The 18,801-nt window shown below is 38.9% G+C and overlaps 2 protein-coding genes across 5 annotated transcripts in view; both read left to right on the top strand.

Moving 5' to 3' along the window:
* Window positions 1–18,801, top strand: part of hykk.2 (hydroxylysine kinase, tandem duplicate 2) — a 53,008-nt gene that overhangs the window by 22,109 nt on the left and 12,098 nt on the right. Inside the window, exons 1-5 of one of the 4 annotated variants that reach the window (XM_079686222.1) lie at window positions 10,519–10,649; window positions 11,521–11,829; window positions 12,213–12,355; window positions 13,417–13,597; window positions 13,703–15,133. The exons of 1 other annotated variant lie outside the window; for it this stretch is intronic. In XM_079686222.1, the coding sequence (XP_079542348.1) occupies window positions 11,526–11,829; window positions 12,213–12,355; window positions 13,417–13,597; window positions 13,703–14,145 (1,071 nt within the window). In that variant the 5' untranslated portion in view covers window positions 10,519–10,649; window positions 11,521–11,525 and the 3' untranslated portion in view covers window positions 14,146–15,133. Of the gene's footprint in view, window positions 1–10,499; window positions 10,650–11,520; window positions 11,830–12,212; window positions 12,356–13,416; window positions 13,598–13,702; window positions 15,134–18,801 lie in introns of those variants that run through there. 2 more of the 4 variants (XM_079686219.1, XM_079686220.1) reach the window with 2 other exon arrangements.
* LOC307025279 (uncharacterized protein) lies at window positions 7,004–9,064 on the top strand. The gene is made up of 3 exons (XM_079659917.1): window positions 7,004–7,262; window positions 7,659–8,311; window positions 8,398–9,064. The coding sequence occupies exons 1-3, from the start codon at window positions 7,139–7,141 to the stop codon at window positions 8,905–8,907; spliced, it is 1,287 nt and encodes a 428-aa protein (XP_079516043.1). The 5' UTR covers window positions 7,004–7,138; the 3' UTR covers window positions 8,908–9,064.

Below are 18,801 nucleotides of genomic sequence, written 5' to 3'. Positions count from 1 at the left end.
AGAAGAATAAATAAGGCAACCAATAGTTTCATAGCATCATATTCTTAAAACTACCATGCAACGGTAATTTATTTTAGTAGACACTTGAGACTTTCAGAGAGAAATCAGAAAGATAAAGTGACAGAATCATGTTCCCACTATATCACTACATGATGACATGGGCACCAACTCCAAGAGCCAAAGTGTACTCTGCTGCTTTAGTGGAAATGCTCCCAGTTGATTGAGCTGGCAACTTTTTTGATTTTTTAAAGATGATTTGGGGCAACCGGCGCTTTTTTTGATTTACAGCTATGAAAGGGAAAATGACACTCGGCCGGGTCCTCGGCTTGGGGACCAAGCCCGGGTACATGGGTCGTCAGCTCTGCCAACTGAGCTATACAACCGCCCGTCCTGGCAGCTTTTGTATTGCCCAACGGATTTTTGAATCCTACTAACCTTGAATTAATCGAATAAGTCATACCCACATTCTGCACCATTAGTACAAAATGAGTTGAAGGCTTTTATGTTGCAGAGGGAAGCTGTGTTTACATCAGGTAGTATATCTTTTTTAATTAGACATGATATCATTGCTTGCAAGCTGTAATCGTCCAACCCGACATTCACTGGACTCATTAACCTATAGCTAAATCTGATCATACTGCTTTGTTGATGCTGAAGACAACTCATTATTGTTTCATTCATCTTACACAATTTGTCCTGGATGCTTTCGTTATTACATTTTTACGACATTCACAAGTAATTCGCACAAGATTTGTTTTAATTTACAATCCATCCTGTTAATTAAGACAGAAAAAAAGTATCCTGTTTGAGTAATCAAAACACAGAAACATAATGAATGATGATTTAATGAGAGCTCTCTTGCCGTTTCAGTGATCAGTTTGACATTCTTAGTAACTTTCTTACCTGCCATGTTTTATGAACCAAGCGTAAATAATTAAATAGCATACACGTATCACATGGCAGATCTGTTTGTCATTAAAAAAACATCTTTGCCGAGCAGATGTTTGTAGACCCGACAAGAATCATGAATGATAAAAAGGGATCACACTGACCCTATGCATGCATAACGGACGCACGCACGCACACACACACAGGATGTGTTTTTATAGGGTTTCAAAAAGCTTCATAGAGGAAGCAATATTGTGTAGGTTTACTTTACATATTACTTACTCTCGTCATGTGACATGCAAAGACATCTTAGTAAAGTGTGTTTCACTTTCTTAACAACGTTTGTATTGGCACTGCATTGTCTGCTATATCTGAGAAGAGATACGATAAACCATTATTGGTCACCAGCGGGCACATTTGGTTGTTGCAGGAGCATGAGGATAAAATGAATTCAATTTTAAGATATCCAGCGTAAAACTGAAAATAACATTGTATTATATATTTTTCCAAAATGCCATCGGTGGAGCTAGATAATAAAGGAATGGCAAATTGGAAAATGTATGAGCTGTTCGGTTCTGTGTTTCCTTTTCAGGCCGGAAGTCATTACGCTTTTATGAGAACCGATAATGCTGCACCTGATTGCAAATGAAAAGCGAACAGCCAAAGATGCATTTTAAAACTGATATTAGAGTTGCTGCATGTGAAACTGAGAGACATTTCCATACTAAATGGATTCACTGTGCAGCACCAAAGAGTGACACACTGACACTGTTATTTCGGGTAGTAGGGTCAGTAAGGGTTCAGTTCTCGTCATGAAAGTTTGATAGCCTTTGCTTTTAGTGAATAATCCATTATTCACATCAACATCTTTACTAATGTGACGGATATATCAATAAGAAAAATACTCACAAATGGCTAAAAGAATAAAGCTAATCAAAAGACCTCAGACTAATAAAGATGTCATCGGCTGTCCTGTGCTGCTCTATGATGTGTATGAAGCATGTTTGATGTTTCTCATCTAAAGTTACCACCATCTTTTGATCATCATACATTGGGGGAATGAGAGAGTTAACATGTTATCAGGGGAAAAAAGGCAAATCCCTGTTAGATAAAGTTATGAAACCTTATAGGAGTCAGTGTGGAGAAAGAGCTGTCTGTTAGTCGCTTAGTACAGACAAAAATGTCTTTGCTGCAAATTATATTTCATTTTGAGTTCTTGAAATAAGTGCAGATAGGGAGCTTTAGCTCATGATGTATTAGTCCAGATGTAATCAATGGATAGGCATAAAAAACTAAGAGAAAATGGGAAATTACAAGTTAACGTGGCACAGGAGGAAGAACAAACTGAACATGTCCTTTTTGACAGGTATAATGATGTCAGTGTGGGTGCCTGAAAAAGGACTACATGATACGACACAATACAATATACTTTATTCTTGTCCCCGTAAGGAAATGTGTTGAATAGAATGATAGAATATGTCAGCGTCATCCACCTAAATACTCTCTCTATGGGTGTTTAGGATGAATCATTCCTAAATCTCAATTTAAAGCCACAGATAACACTGTTGTTGCATTACTCAAAGTAATAAAACAATAGGATTGACACCAGGGTTGGACACACACACATCTAGCTAGTGGTCAACAAAAATGACCTCTAACAGAAACCTCCTTAACTGACAAGACTTAACATCTAAAGCGCATAGTGTTTTTGAGAGGCTGCCCCAATTTACGCGAAACAGAAAAATAATGCAGATGGGAATGTTGTCGAAGATCCTCATTTGATGTCAATCTGGACTAGAGTAAAACGTGTCACTTCCGGTTGAACCAAAGCCGACGGTGTATGTGCGTATTTATTCCTCTGTCACGTTAAACTAGGTTCACGGTATTCCTGCCCTAAGATCATTGCATCGTCAACAGTTGCTACCCCTAGGCCCTTGCACGTCGTGGCCTCAGATAAACAGGGAAAATATTGACAAGGAACGCTACTCTACACCCTCAACAAGGAATGTAATTAGCATGTTCTTTTCACAGTAGGCTATTAAAAGGAAGCTCAGTTGAGAGAAAATTAGATGAGTTTCGCCCTGCAGGATCAGCCGCTCAATTCAGTTTGCGTGGACAGGCTGATACCACTTAGACTGGGCCAATTGCCTGCAAATGCCTCGAGCCACAGGATCAATCACTACCTCTTTCAGACAGGCCTGATTAGTATGCATATGCTGCCACCTTTCACACCTAAAGCAAAAATGAACCATATCCATTCAGGTGATTCAAGAATAAACACAAAACTAAATGCAACCATACAGTCAAACAATACAAGTGATTGGGATCCTGACTCTCCAAGGATCTTGAAGATGTATCTCTAAGGACTAACGATCATTTTGAATGCTACCTATAAAACATTTGCAAAACTGATTTTTTCAGAATTTAAAATCCAGAGTTGTTTACATTCACATTTATTAGTGTGCAGTCCACTTTTTGGCTGTCTTTATTGGTTCATTGCTTAATATCTTGGCATGTCACAGCCATCTGTTGATCAGTGGAATAGTATGTGACCATTCGCAGGACTGGGTATTGCCCCACCTGCATGTAAAAGCTGAAAAATGCACCCATCTTAAACTCCATTCTTCTGCAAATGCTAGAAAAACACACACTTTAATATTACCCCATGTAAGTGTCTCTCAGTTTTTTTTGCCGAACCTCCAACAAAAATGTGAGTGAAAAGATAAATGAACTTCTTTTTTTTTCTTTATGAAAAGTTAACTGATATTTAAAGCAAGGTATATTCAACTTTTATACAGGCAGTTATGTAAAATTATCAATTTAGTAGCAAACCTTGATTACTGGCATTATTCATATGCATCTACTAATGCTGTCTGTCAACAGTGTCGGTTTCACGTTATCCATGTCAGACACGTGTTGCTCGTTGGACATTTTCTCATTTAATAAAAAAAGCAGATTGTGTGATGACTGAACAAGCAAAAGGCCATATCATAAATATGAGAAGGATGGCAGACGGAGGCTACAAACCCAATGCATTTTAATGGTTCCCTCTTTTCCACTGTGAGGTTGTGTTGTGCACAAGAAAGGTGAATTGCAGGTCATGATTTTCTGGCATATCCTCTGGCTCGAATAAATTAGACTGAATTCTAAACAACACAACCTCATTGTGATTGCAAATAAAAGTAACAGTTCATGTGATAATGTTTTTTGGGTGTGTGTGAAACCCTGAAACCTTCAATTTTGTGGCTGTGGCCAAAACCGCCACACGATAATACACATAATTTAACAAATACAAATAATCTTGCTAAATACATGTTTATGATGTTGTTGAAAGTTGTGCTTTTGAATGTATGATGAGTTTAATTCATGTGAAATGTGTATATCTGAGGATTGCAAGACTGAAAATAGCATTTCTTACTGCCTGGCAGTTTGACTTCAACTTCAAGAACATAACATTTGCCTCTGAAAGGGGCTACATCTGTTCGACTGAGTAATTGTTTGAACTGTCAATAACTGTACACTATCCATCTTCACTAAGGTGCCGCTCACACGGGAACGTTTGCGTTTATGCACAGTCATACATGCCAACCTTTCCAAATCCAAAAGAGGTAGGTTTGCGCGCAGAAAGTGTGCACGCCCAAATGAGGCAATCAGAAGAAATGGAACCCCAGTAATTACATGTACAGTATAAACCATGTATTTAACATATATTGCATCATTTTATGCATTTTTCAGAAAAAGTGGTAGTTTGGTAAACAGTGACATCAACGACATGTCTGGTCTGTAAAATGCCCGAAAAGTAAAAGAATGGGAGATAAACATCCCAAAGTCTCCACATTTTATTATATTTTTAATGTGTTTCTGGTCCTCTTTCAGTTGAGAGAGTGTAGATCAAGGATGTGTCGGGATGTAGAACTCTTGTGTGAACATTGGATAAAGCCAAGTTCATATTCTTGTTTCATATTGTTGACATATTAGAGTCAAAGGTTTGCACAGAGCGAAATATCTTTGTGGCAAGTTTAACAAGGCAAGTTTATTTATATAGCGCCTTTCAACACAAGGCAATTCAAGGTGCTTTACAAAAATGAAAGACATTCAGACAAAGGCATTTAAAAACAGTCATTAAAAAGAAAAGATAATAAAAGAAACATTAAAAGTTAAAATACATGAATACAAATTACATGAATAAAAAGTTACAGTGCACTTTAAGATATGAATAGTTCACACAGAAGTTTCACTTTACTGATGAACACAACAGCTCAGTTTCAATTAAAAGCAGCGACAAAAAGAAAAGTCTTCAGCCTGGATTTAAAAGTAGTAAGAGTTGCAGCGGACCTGCAGGTTTCTGGGAGTTTGTAACAGATGTTTGGAGCATAATAACTGAACGCTGCTTTACCATGTTTAGTTCTGACTCTGGGGACAGAAAGCTGACCAGTCCCTGAAGACCTGAGAGATCTGGATGGTTCATAATTTAGCAGTAGGTCAGAAATGTATTTTGGGCCTAAACCATTCAGTGCTTTATAAACCAGCAGCAGTATTTTTGAAATCTATTATTTGACATACAGCAAGCCAGTGTAAAGACTTCAGAACTGGAGTGATGTGATCCACTTTCTTAGTGTTAGTGAGGACTCCAGCAGCGGCGTTCTGAATTAGCTGCAGCTTTCTAATAGATTTTTTAGTGAGACCTGCAAAGACACCCTTACAGTGGTCGAGTCTACTGAAGATAAAAGCATGGACAAGTTTTTCCAAATCCTGCTGTGACATTAGTCTTTTAATCCTAGATATATTCTTTAGTTGATAGTAGGCTGATTTAGTCATTGTTTTAATGTGACTGTTGAAACTCAGGTCAGAGTCCATGACTACACCTAGATTTCTGGCTTTATCTGTTGTTTTGAACATTGCAGGCTGAAGCTCAGCGCTAACTTTTATACATTCTGCCTTGGCTCCAAAAATCGCCTCATTATTACCTCAGTTTTGTCTTTGTTTAATTGGAGAAATTATTGTACTTTAACATGAGAGTCACAGGCAGTTGGTTGGCATCACACCTGCCAGGTTTCAGATTGGATCTCAAAGTTCCATGATTGAACTGCCTTATAACAACTTGATATTTTTGACAACAGCCGGTTTATGATTATTTGTATTCTTCCTTTCTCTTCACAGCTGAAAAGAGTCAAACCTTTAATAAGTGATCCAATAGAGATAGCTCAATATAATTGTACTCGTCCTTGCTTCTTTCGCAAATAAAGTGTTCAGGCAGAAAATGAAATAATTTGTAGAGAATGTGGAGAAGGGATTGACTGTGAATCTTGACCTCAACTTCAATTAAAATGCTACCTAAAGGAGAATGTGGGAAGTGGCTCCATGGTGTGTATATGATAAATCTCTTAAGAATGACTGGTCAAAACAAATCTGTTTTATAATAAGTATAAAATAAATAAATATTCATTTGACTTAACTGAAAGTCTGTTAGGTCTCTATTGCTTAAAGGTGGATAAAGCCCACTAATCAAAAGCTCATGCATTAGCAGGATGGTTGTTGGGGTGGGTGACATTACAGGAACAGATCACAAGCAGCTTTCTTTTGTAAGATTGGATCTTTTCATTTTATTTACTTTATTTCTTAAAATGTTTTTTATTTATATAATTTGTATTTGTAATGTTATAGTTGTCTGTTTCTATTGCTGTTAGGGTGACCACCCGTCCCGCGTAGCGCGTGCACGCACAGCGTTTGAACCCCAATTCATGCGTCCCGCAAATTGAGACCATGTCACGCATAATCAATGCTTGCTCAAAAAAGAATTGCTCGCTCTAGCTTCTTGAGCTCTTGGCAGCCAAACTAGCATTACTTGAGACTAGTTCAGCACGCTACAGTTGCCACACCCACCCCCCAGTATAACTGCTGACTAGGTTGTCAAATTTTGCGTCGTCGTCATGACAGCAAACGGCCGCACGCGCGGCGACAGACGCTGTGCAAAAGACTTCCGGCGGAAATGAAGTGCATTTGTGTAGGGTTATGCCGCGCTACCCGTGGTTTTGTCGCGTGAACTTGTCTATAGAAAATGGCGTCTGAAGCACCAGTAAGTAAAAAGAGAAGGTGTGGGTACAGGAAAGACTGTCTAGCTGACAAAGTCACTGCTGCAGAGGTGACGAGTGTGTATCACACTGTCCAACACGCTACATCATATCGAGCAGGAGATTGTGGCATAAAGCTAGCCCCAACGATTTATCCGGACTCGGACATTGCCAAGAGGATGGCCTGTGGTCGGACGAAGGCAGAAGCTATTGTCACTGATGTGCTTGCCCCTGCCTCTGTCGAAGATTGTTTCAAAGTCCTCAAAAGACCACTACATGAGCAACGAGAGGCAACAACTAAAGGTACATTTAAAGTTATGTTCATGGATGTAATATTGTGTTAGCTATTTATCTGACGTTAGCTAACTGATGTCTAATCATATTGATATTCTTCTACTATGTTAAAAGTCAACGTTTCCTTCACTTCAATGAAATTAAATAGCATCAGTAGCCAACGCAAACATAAAGGCTAAAGGCTCTTCCGTGCCTTTGTGAAACCAGGCTCTGTGTACCTTATATGATTTCACAAAAAAAAGCAACTATGATTTTTGAAAAGATGTAGGCCTAAATAATTGTATAGATTATATTTATATAAAATCAATAATGATCAAAACAGTAAAGTAGTGTCTTGTATTTTTGTAATAATCTGTTTTTAGAGAATCTCTCTCAAGTTCACCCCATCTGTGTGTGTCTCCACAGCCCACACGCCATTCTTCTCAGTGGCTTCAGATGCCTCCAATCATGGGACCACCAAGCTCTTCCCACTGTCAGTGCGTTACTGGACGCCAGACTTGGGAGTACAGACGAAGGTCATTGATTTCTATGATGACAGTGATGAAACATCTTACGCGATCCACAACCAGATAGTCACCAAGCTGGAGGAAAACGGACTGGGACTAGACATGATATCTGCGTATAGTGCTGACAATGCTAGTGTGAATTATGGGAGATACAACTCTGTCTTCCAGAAACTGAAAGAGAACAACAGTTCTATTTTGAAGGCAAACTGTGTGGCCCACATCGTTCACAACAGTGCAAAACACGCAGGAGATCGGCTAAATATCGACATAGAAAATGTTGTCAACAAGACCTTTAGCCACTTCTCCTCATCTGCCAAACGCGTTGAGGAACTTAAGTCAGTTCACACCTTTGTGGAGATAGAGTACCAGTCCCTGCTTAGACATGTGCCCACAAGATGGCTGAGCCTGTGGCCTGCAGTGAAGAGGCTTCATGACTGCTGGGCTCCTATCAAGGCCTATTTTCTCTCATTGGGAGAGGAACAGTGCCCAAAGTCACTATGGCGGCTGTTCAGGGATGACCAGGATGGTGAGGGCAACCCCCTTGAATTACAGGTAATTATTTTGAATTGCATTCAACAGGGATAAGAGAAATTATGATAATGCAAAGAGTGATCATTGACTCATCTTACTTCTTTTAGGTTTACCTGTCCTTCCTCAGCAATGCGCTGAAGATTTTCCACGACACTGTGCTGGTGCTGGAGCGAGAAGATGGGACTGTCTGTGAGCTCTACGATATGATGTTCACCCTAAAAACCAAGCTACAGCAACGACAGAGTGATGGTTTCTTTGGGGCCCAGACGGGTGTACTCTTCCAGGAGTTTCCAGACAGGCAGGCAGCTGTGCTCAGAGAGGATATGTGCAACTTCTACCAGTCCTCTCTCACTTACCTGGAGCAGCGCTATGACTTCTCAGACTCCAACTACCAGAAGAAAGTGGCTAGCCTGGCACTACAGAAGAGCCCATTCAACTTCACCCATCTCTGTGAAGCTGTAGAAGTCCTGCAGCTAAGCAAGCAATTGGACATGGATGCACTATATGATGAGTATTGTGTTGTTCTGCCACACCAACAGGCCATTGTGCAGTCAGAAGCTTCAGTCGTTGAGAAGTGGGCCACCTTACTCAAGCACACACACACACACCAAACATGACAGCATTAGCTTCTTTCCTCTTGAGTGTACCAATCACCAATGCTTCAGTGGAGAGGGTCTTTTCACTGATGACAGGATGCTGGACAGACACAAGGAACAGATGTTCGGTAAACCTCATCAAGTCAGAAATCCAGGTGAAGAGCAACTTCACATTCAGTTGCAAGGACTTCTACTCTTGTGTAGTGAAAGAGAAGGCTCTCCTCAATGCTGTACGCTCCAACAAGAAATACAAGTTCAAGAAGAAACCTGAAGAAAACTAGTTAATATCCCATTTCTCTAAGATGTAGTTTGATTGATTTTGAACATTGGTGGACTGTTTACAGGGTTGCAAATTTACCATTTTTAGGTTACAGTTGCCTTTTAGGTGAAAATGTCATTGTTCTGCATAGGATTTTATGTTGGCAACTTTTTGGATTGTTGTCACCTTGTGATGTTGATGGGTTCGCACTCCTGTGTCTATACTGAAAAAACATTTGGAACCTTCTCATGAATGTTGCTTGAAGTGAATAAATTGCTTAAGTTAAATAGCATTTGCCAATTCATTGTTCAAAATGTTATGAATCTTTATTTAGAAAGAAATACACATTGGTGGCCTATTGATGGACATACATCAGATATTACACATGTCTAGTGGAATAGGGCACTATTAATGTACTATGTAAGATGGTATGTGCTAGAAATAGGTAAACCACTTCCGCGCCGGGCAGTGTCCCACATTGTCCCTCAGAAACATACCCCTTGTCCCCCCTTGGGCTTCTTAGCAGGTGGTCACCCTAATTGCTGTCCTTAAATGTCCGTGCTCCTGTTTCAACTATATACCACACTTTGAAATTGTATTTAAAAGTTCGCTTTAAATAGTTTTTATTGTTTGATTAAAACATCCTGCAATAGAAAAAAAACAATAACATTGTGTCGATTCAATGTACATTTTCTCTATTGCAGAATAAAACAAATTAAGATTTGAAATGTACAGTGGCTCCACATTGCTTTTCTTCCAGACTGCAACGCTGGTCCCGCAAATCAAGCAAGAACGTGATTGGTCGATATTCATTGTGGGGGGTGTTAGATAGATATAGAGTTGTAAGTACAGTGTTTCCCACAGAATTTGATTCTATTTGAATCAATATTCCCCCTCCCCCCGGCAAGAAAAGCCAAAGGCCCCTTAACCCATACGGGTGGCCCACGCATCCACTCCCTCCTCAAATAAGAAAATACATCTGAGTTCATGACTACTGACTGTAGACAACGTTCTTGTTGCTCTTTGTTGCGTTGTTAATGAGTGAGACACACCAGAGTTGAGAATCTGTGGGGTTTACTCTTCCAAAAATATAATTTACAATTTACAATTTAGGCAATTTATTTAGAAAGTAGCCTATATGATTGATATGGATTTATGGGCTTAATGTAAGAGCAACATTTGGATTCGAAATTAGAATATTAAATTACTTCAGATTAAATTACTTCAATTAAGCTGGACAAACTTAATGTCACAATAGTTCAGACAAAAATACTCGCTGCTATCATAAATATGTTGATTTAAAATTGATATAACCCACTAAGCCTTTTATTTTGAAACCAATAGTATTCACTTTGATACATTTCCGGCATCATTTGTATTTTGAAAGAATGCACCGGATGTAGATATATTTTTACAGCTCTGTGCATAACGTGTTCCAAGAGTCCAGCAATGTACAGCTTTTATGTGACGTGATTGTGAAACCGTATTTTTTACATATCGTAAGGTAGGTTTACAGAAACTTGATTAAAGTATGTTATTGAAACCCGTTATTGCTGCTATTTCATGTAGCTTGCATACTGTTATCTCATGCAGCGTGTTGAATGCAACATATTTTACGTAGATCAAGTCTTTGCTCAAACTGTGACTTGATATATTAGAAACTACGCTGTACGTGTACATTGTGAAGTATATGTCGATCTATTTTCTTGTTTAATCTGCGTTGATGCCATTAATACCACCAGCCGAAAATGCAATAAATAACAGCATGTGGGTTAGTAATTGCCATAGAGCTAGTTGGCTACGTATGGAAAAAACATCAAGTGTGCAGCGGTAGATTTTCAAATAAAGGTCACACTTTGCAAGAGGTTGGACGACTGCAACCAGGTTTATTTTTTAAATCAGTAAACAGTCATTTAAGTGTGCATAATACTTTCAAAGGTTTCAAAAGACCATATATATTTTTTTCTTTAGCTTCTTTTTGCAGAAAACATCATCATAGATAGACAAAGGAAAACTAGAAATCATCACATTGGAAAAGCTAGACTTCACAATGTTTGTCCTTTGAGTTGGGTCAATTATTTAATTAATTATAAATAACAAATATAAGTAAAAAGGCATGGAACTTAATTTATTTATTAACACTTCAGCATTATATTTCGAGATCAGATTCTTTATCATTATTTCATAAAAGAAGATGTGAAATAATGATAAAACACATTCACTGTTTATTTCTTTAAGAAGCTGGCTGTAATACACCTCTCTTGACTGAGGTTGGAATTTATATTGCTACACATGTACTATTCTACAAGTAACTGTAATGTTTTTTTTCTCAAATATCTGCGTCATTTTTGTGATACCATGTTGTTTTCATTCAGAAATAATGTCAGTGAAACACGCCAAGCCCAACTTCAGCCAGTCTCAGGTGGCTGAGATGGTGAAGAGGCTCTTTGGGCTGACGGCATCAGTAATCGGCTCTCTTCCAAGCTACGATGACCAAAACCTCTTCATAGACCCAATCGAGGGTGGCAAGTATGTCCTGAAGATAATGAACTCGGAAGACAGTAAGAACCGCGCCCTGATCGAGGTGCAGACGCATGCCATGTCCGTCCTGCACCAGAATGGACTTCCTGCCCAAACAGCCCTTCCCAACATTTCAGGACAGCTGATGAGCCTGGAAGAAATAGGTATTTGATCAGTCACACCGGCAAAACATTAGGAATTAGTGATTCAGCACTCTAAAACAAGACATCGCCTACATTTGCTTATTCAGATGGTAGTTTATGTGTAATGTATTGACACAAAAGTCAGTGTTAAATGTTGTCTCCCTACATGTCCCCAGGCAAAAGATGCATAATGTTTTCCTGGTTGATTGTAAGGTTTTGTGGTGAATGTGTTGAGTTTGAAAAAAATCCTACAGTTTTAAACATAATTCCGAAGCTCTAATACTCGCGCTCTAAAGTGATAAGTGTGACCCTGATCAAGGCCACACTATACAGTTCATGCTTTATGATGGCTAAGTGAGTGAGACGAATAGCTGTAACACTTATCCTGTCTTTACCTTTGACAGATTGCGGCTATGGCAGTCAGAAGTACCTGGTGCGGCTGCTTACCTATTTGCCTGGAACCACGATATCTAAGGTTCCTCTAACACCGCAGTTACTGTATGAAACTGGCAAGATGGCAGCCACAATGGACACAATCCTACAAGAGGTATAACGAGAACACTTTTTGATCATTGGCATTCTTTTTCCTTATACCCTTAAATCTAATTTCCATGAATTGTTATGACATCAAAGCAATGTAAAAGAGTACCTTTATGAAATTGTCTTCAATGACAATATCTAACAATACTGCTGTTGTTTTGAATTTGACTTAAAGTGGACCTATCATGTGGACCTTTTTATTTTTCAAAATACCAAACGGATCATGCATTTTAGCCATTCCTCATTTCGCTCAATTTAACACTGTCTTTGCATGGGCTGATTCTGTGAGAACAGCACCATCTACAGGCCTGGCATATGTAGTACAGCGTCTCCAGCGCTTTCGTACGGCAATGTCCGTGGCTGTCTCCTCCTGATTGGTGGAGTTGGCCCAATAGCCGTAGCGCCACTTCTGTGACGTCAGAGAAGTGTTAAAATCTGGATCAGTCTGTATCAGATCCGTTGCAGCCCCTTTTTTAGAGATTTGGGTATGGAGGAAAATAGAGAGGGTTGTGTTTTCTGACACTTGGTGAGTTCCCTGGAACACCGGGGACACATATTCATGTATAAAAGACGTACAAAAGTGCATTTTGCATGATAGGTCACCTTTAAGTTATACATTAACTGCACTATTAAACCTCAATATAATTGGTTTCATCTATTTTTGGAATGACTCTTCTAGGCTGATGTTAGGCAGATCTGGAAAGTTAAACAAACATCACTAATTGTTTGTTTGGGGCCCGGATGCTTATGATAACTAGCGACAACATGGGGAAGTTTTTGAAAAGGAATTCAATGAAAATTGGCTACTCAACCAAGATATATGGAAGTGTTTTGGATATTGTGAAGTTAGTTTAAATCTCTTTACAAGTGGCATTAAAAGTCTCTAATCTAACTTGCCTTTACATGGACGAACCCATATAATAAAGCACTAGCCCTTCACTGCTTAGCTTAAAGCCTTACGGCAAGTTTTGCTGAGAAAATGTTCACTTATCCTCCTTTTACGTCTGACTTTAACTTCTTCTTCCTGCCTTCTGCTTTCTGATATTATTATGTTATGTTCTTTTCTAGATGGTGCACCCTGATCTCGCTGTTCTGGAGAGAGAGAATTTCATATGGAGTCTGTCAAATCTTTCCCTGCTGGAACCATACATTCATTTATTTGATGGAGATCCTCTGGAGAAGGTTGTGAAATCTGTCCTTTATCAGTACAAGACCTCTGTGATCCCGAAACGCTGCAATTTCCGAAAGTGTGAGTCATTTTAACATTAACATTTTTAACTGTTCTACTTACAGTGTACATGAGTGATAAGTCGTTTTGATTCATATTAATGTTTTATTGTTTCCTTTTTCTAAGGCATAAACCACGGTGACTTCAATGACCTCAATGTGCTCGTACAACCTGATGAGAGAGATGGCCATAGGATTTCTGGCATCCTTGACTTTGGGGACATGAACAGCGGCTACTACATCCACGAGCTAGCCATCACTATCATGTACATGATGACTGAGCACCCTAAACCCATAGAGGTGGGTGGACCTGTCCTTGCGGGCTGGGAAAGTTTCCTTCCCCTCAACGAAGCTGAGAAAGATTGTCTCTATGTGCTGGTGCTGTCCCGCTTCTGCCAGTCGATAGTTTTAGCTCGTTACTCTGTGAGCTTGCATCCTGAGAACGCACAGTATTTGATGATTACATCCAAGAAGGGTGTCCACATTCTCAGTCAGCTATGGGAGCTCGGAAAGGAGCAGGTGGAGAAGTTATGGTTTCAGACCGCTGCTCAATTCAGTGACAAAAAGTGAGAAGGGTAAACCTTCTCACTTTTCAAAGTGCAATAGTACTGATTACACAAAGCCCCTTGCACAAAACAAGTATACATTTAAGATCGTGGGTGGAATACTCATCATGCAAACACCCAATATTCTATTATTTAATGCAATGTTTTCAGATTAGATTTTGTTTCTGTATAACAATTTCCTAGTAATTACATGTAGTTTTCATTTTTATTATAATTCAGGGAATTAATTCCATCCAGTGTTACTCCTGCTTTTTTGTTTGATGAGGTGCTTTGAAACCTAGGATGTTTGTAACGTATGTCCCCCAGGCTTCAAATCTGTGTCGAACATATGGTGTTAAACCTTCTCACATTTCAAAGTGCAATAGTACTGATTACACAAAGCCCCTTGCACAAAACAAGTATACATTTAAGATTACCAGTTAAAACAATAACTTGTGTTTTAACAGTAAAATCACAAAACATTTTACTTTAGATTGAGATTCAGACATTATGTGGTATGAATAGCGTAGTGTCTGAATCAGAGATGGGTAATGTAGCAAAAAACTATGCAAGTTGAAGTATTGATACTCTGTTGTGACAATGAATCATGTACCATAAAAGCCTAATAGCCATCTAAACAACAAAATAAATAATTTAGGAAGAATTAGTACCCGAGTACCTCCTCCTTAGGAAGAGTTTTTTTGTAAACTATCATTTAAGAAACACAATCATGTGTAATAGGTGCCTTATGTCATGAGGGTTTATACAGTCCAGTGGACTTGCATATCTCGGTGCTCCTCTGTATGTTAACAGGCCACATGGATGGACATGAGACTCATTTTATTTCATGTTGGAAAATGCCAGATATGGTTTGGCAAAAGCACATCAACTTAATTCCCCACAATCATGCATTACACAATACACATTACAAATAGGTGGAGATTTTGCTAAATACATTTTACCGTTTGAAAAGTCAAATCGTGTTGAAATAAAAACACATTTTTTAAACTCAATCTTTGTTCTTCTTTGTATCATTGCTTAAACCAAAGCAGCCTTATAACTTATGTCATTTTTGAGAAATAAAAATTCTGTCATCCAAAACAAAAACAAATCAATTTCAGTGGGAAAAACCTCAATGTTTAGACTAACAGTGTGTATGAGTGTGGTGATAAGAAACATTTCTAAAACTGCACTTCTTCCTTTGAGTTAAGTTCTTCAAGTGGGCTCAAACGTGATATTAGAACATTACACAAACATGTATATGAGAGAAGCCATTTAATGGAATCTATTAATATCTTTATTTCTTTTACTACCTTTTCTTTTTCTAATTACCGGAGGTCGCATATTTTTGATAACATTGAGAAAAGACTTGACTTTGACTTGGTATTCATGACTTAAGACTTGACTTGACACAGATGACTCGAAATAACTTTTTTAAATTAAATATTTGCATATGTTTTTGTATTGTACGGAGCCCCTAAAGGGCGATGAAAGAGAAACAAAGATACTGTATCTCGTTTGCGCGAGAAAGTTACTGGAGCGCCAAGTAGGAAGTGGAGCACACAGGCGATAACCGTTTCATTGCAGACTCCAATGTTTATGTTGGGAAATGGCAGTGCATACATTATTTTAGATAAATTCCGAACTCGGACTCTCATTCACTTCATGAAATCGCTACAGCACCAGGAGGCAGCGGGACGTGTAACTCCGCCTCTGAGATGTGCAGCACCAGCATGCAAAGAGCTGTGCCTTTTACGCAACGCCATCACTGTGTTTACTTTAATTAGAACAGCTGAAGAGCGACCGCAGACTGCTACACACACACCTCTAGACACATCGAACCGCCCCATTTACCCCCCCCCCGTTTTATGAAGGAGATGTCTGGTCACTAAGGCGCATGATGTTTGTGTGTTTATGCTCCGCTCAGCTCTGCGTGTGTGTGTGTTCGGTGTGTTTGTGTGTGTCCGACAACGGCATTTTTTTTCAACTTACCATGAACAGTAATTTACACACCTCTGGCCAACTCCATATGTATATGTGGGTGTTCCCAAATGAAATAAGTGTGTTTAATCTTAATGTCGCACTGTCTGCACACAGACACACACACACACATATCATGCGCCCCGGTACATAAACTATTCCGTTGTATTGGCTATGATGCAATATTTCTTTGTGCACAGGCACAGTTAGGAAAACAATGACACAGTCATATGGGAGCACCTTAGACAGACCATGGAGAAATGCTGTGCCCCTGCTGAAGGGGAGCCAGGGCAGGAGGCTTAACATGTTGATGTGAAATATTTGTGTTGTACTCCTGTTATCACTTTAGAGCCCTTTCTGAACTTATAGGGTTATCATTTCAGCGCCCCACTCTCCATTGCTGTTTATGTTGAAAATAAAACAAAACTTTTCATAACCACAATATTTTAACTGATTTAAATGCGGAAACGGGTTATTCATCAGAATTTCGTATGACTTGACTTGTGACTTGCTTGACCTGAGCAATGACTTGCTTGACTCTCACCACAGTGACTTGGGACTTGCTTGAGACTTGTAGGTTAAGACTTGAGACTTGTAGGTTAAGACTTGAGACTTGCTCATGATTTGCACATTACATGTAATTTGTTAGACGCTTTTATCCAAAGCGACTTACATACATGGACAATCCCCACAGGAGCAATTTGGAGTGAAGTGTCTTGCCCAGACACAACAACATGCTGACTGCAGTGGGTCTCAAACTTAATATCCCCTGATTCGAAGTCCAGCACACTATCGACTGAGCCACAGCCGCCTGTGTACTTGTATGACTTACTCCCACCTCTGCTGATTACTAACAGGAAAATGAGTGGTTAAACCAGATAAAAGAGACACATGCTGTAGTGGTTATGAGTAGTTTGACAGATGGTTATTTCGCTATCTGGCTCGACCAATTTTTCACAACTTTATATGCGTGTAGTTTAGATCACTAAGGCATAATGGTCTCTAGCTTGCTTTAATTTTGGATTGTTCTAAAGCTTGCTTTTGCAGTGCCTTTTTCTGATGTACTGTTATGAGTAGTGTGTTGGTTTTTATAGACAAAACACATCAGTGCCAGAGCCAGTATGAGGCCATGGTGTTTTTCTTTATCCCAGTAGCATATTGAGCCGCCGAAGATACAGTATCTACTGTGTTACAACAATATCATTCACAAATAATTGAAGACCTTTTGAAAGAGTCAAACTTACTTTCACGTTTTTATCTTTATCTTTTCTTCGACTGACTAACAGCCAACGTTTTAAGCCATTTTTCCATTGGATAATTCATTTGCATGGTCTTTGACCTGCATTGTTAAACATTTCTTTAGAGTTACTATAATTGTGTAACAGAAACATTGGTCAGTGTAGTTAATAATTAACTTGTATATGTTTCAGAAGCACTTCAATCGTGGGTGGAATACTCATCATGCAAACACCCAATATTCTATTATTTAATGCAATGTTTTCAGATTAGATTTTGTTTCTGTATAACAATTTCCTAGTAATTACATGTAGTTTTCATTTTTATTATAATTCAGGGAATTAATTCCATCCAGTGTTACTCCTGCTTTTTTGTTTGATGAGGTGCTTTGAAACCTAGGATGTTTGTAACGTATGTCCCCCAGGCTTCAAATCTGTGTCGAACATATGGTGTTATACTGCCCTCGTGTGGCCATCATAAGCCAGGAGGTCCGATGGAGGCAAACAAAATGTATGTTTTTTTGGTGAAAAAGTAATTTTGCGATCTTATAAAAAATGGGATCATTGGTGTTCTTGCTTAGTTATGGACAGGAAATGGATGGACTACTGATAATTAAAAAAATTGCATTTCTCAAGTCATACATACCAACTTAAAGTATCATAAAAAAAACTTTTGTAATTTACTCTTTAAAAAGAATTAGACAAAATTAAATGAATAAAAAAACAATATCTTCTTTCATAATAAATGCAAAATAGTTTGGGTAGGTTTTTTCAACAGTAGAATACAGTAAGTATATCACCCCTGTTTTCTTATTGTGTTAAATTACTTAGGGAATTTCATGGACAAAAAGTTTGTCCACATAGTTTTTGAGTCCACGCAGAATAAAATATAACAATGTAAAAGTCAAATCTCCATGCATGAAACACTGGATCCTGTATGAGTGATTAGGCTCCACCAATTTAACAAAGTCGGTGCTGTTTCTGTTCTGAAAGCCAGATGCTCCTCACACAGGCCCGATGCAGCCATTTCCTAGCAGAGTTGCATTCTTCTGTTTAAGGTGCTTGTTCAAACGTCGTGTTGCGATGAAGCAACTTTTGTTTTGCATTTTTTTCCATAAAACCTCTTTGTAGGCTACTCAATGTAACTTAAGCTAAAGTATCGACATACAACAGTGGTCGCATATTATTTGGCCTCTAGTTCAACGTCTACCTGCTGGTTGGCGTCCATTTCCACTAGTCTCTGGCTGCAGTTTGCACAGCAGATAGCCATGTGTTTTATTTAATTAGATCGCTTCCTTTTGCGGTTATACAATCCAAGAGGCTTGTATAATTGGTATTTCCTATTTAGGAACATTAGTCACCTACACTGAAGCAAGCAATCCCAGACTGGCATGATAAATGAAGGGGGTGAAAAGTGACACTTGCCCCTCCCTCATTACCACCACTGAGGTGAAATGGTAAATGGA

This window comes from Notothenia rossii (assembly GCF_949606895.1).
Source record: "Notothenia rossii genome assembly, chromosome: 1".
Lineage (NCBI taxonomy): Eukaryota > Metazoa > Chordata > Actinopteri > Perciformes > Nototheniidae > Notothenia > Notothenia rossii.
This window is presented reverse-complemented; position numbering and strand designations above follow the sequence as displayed.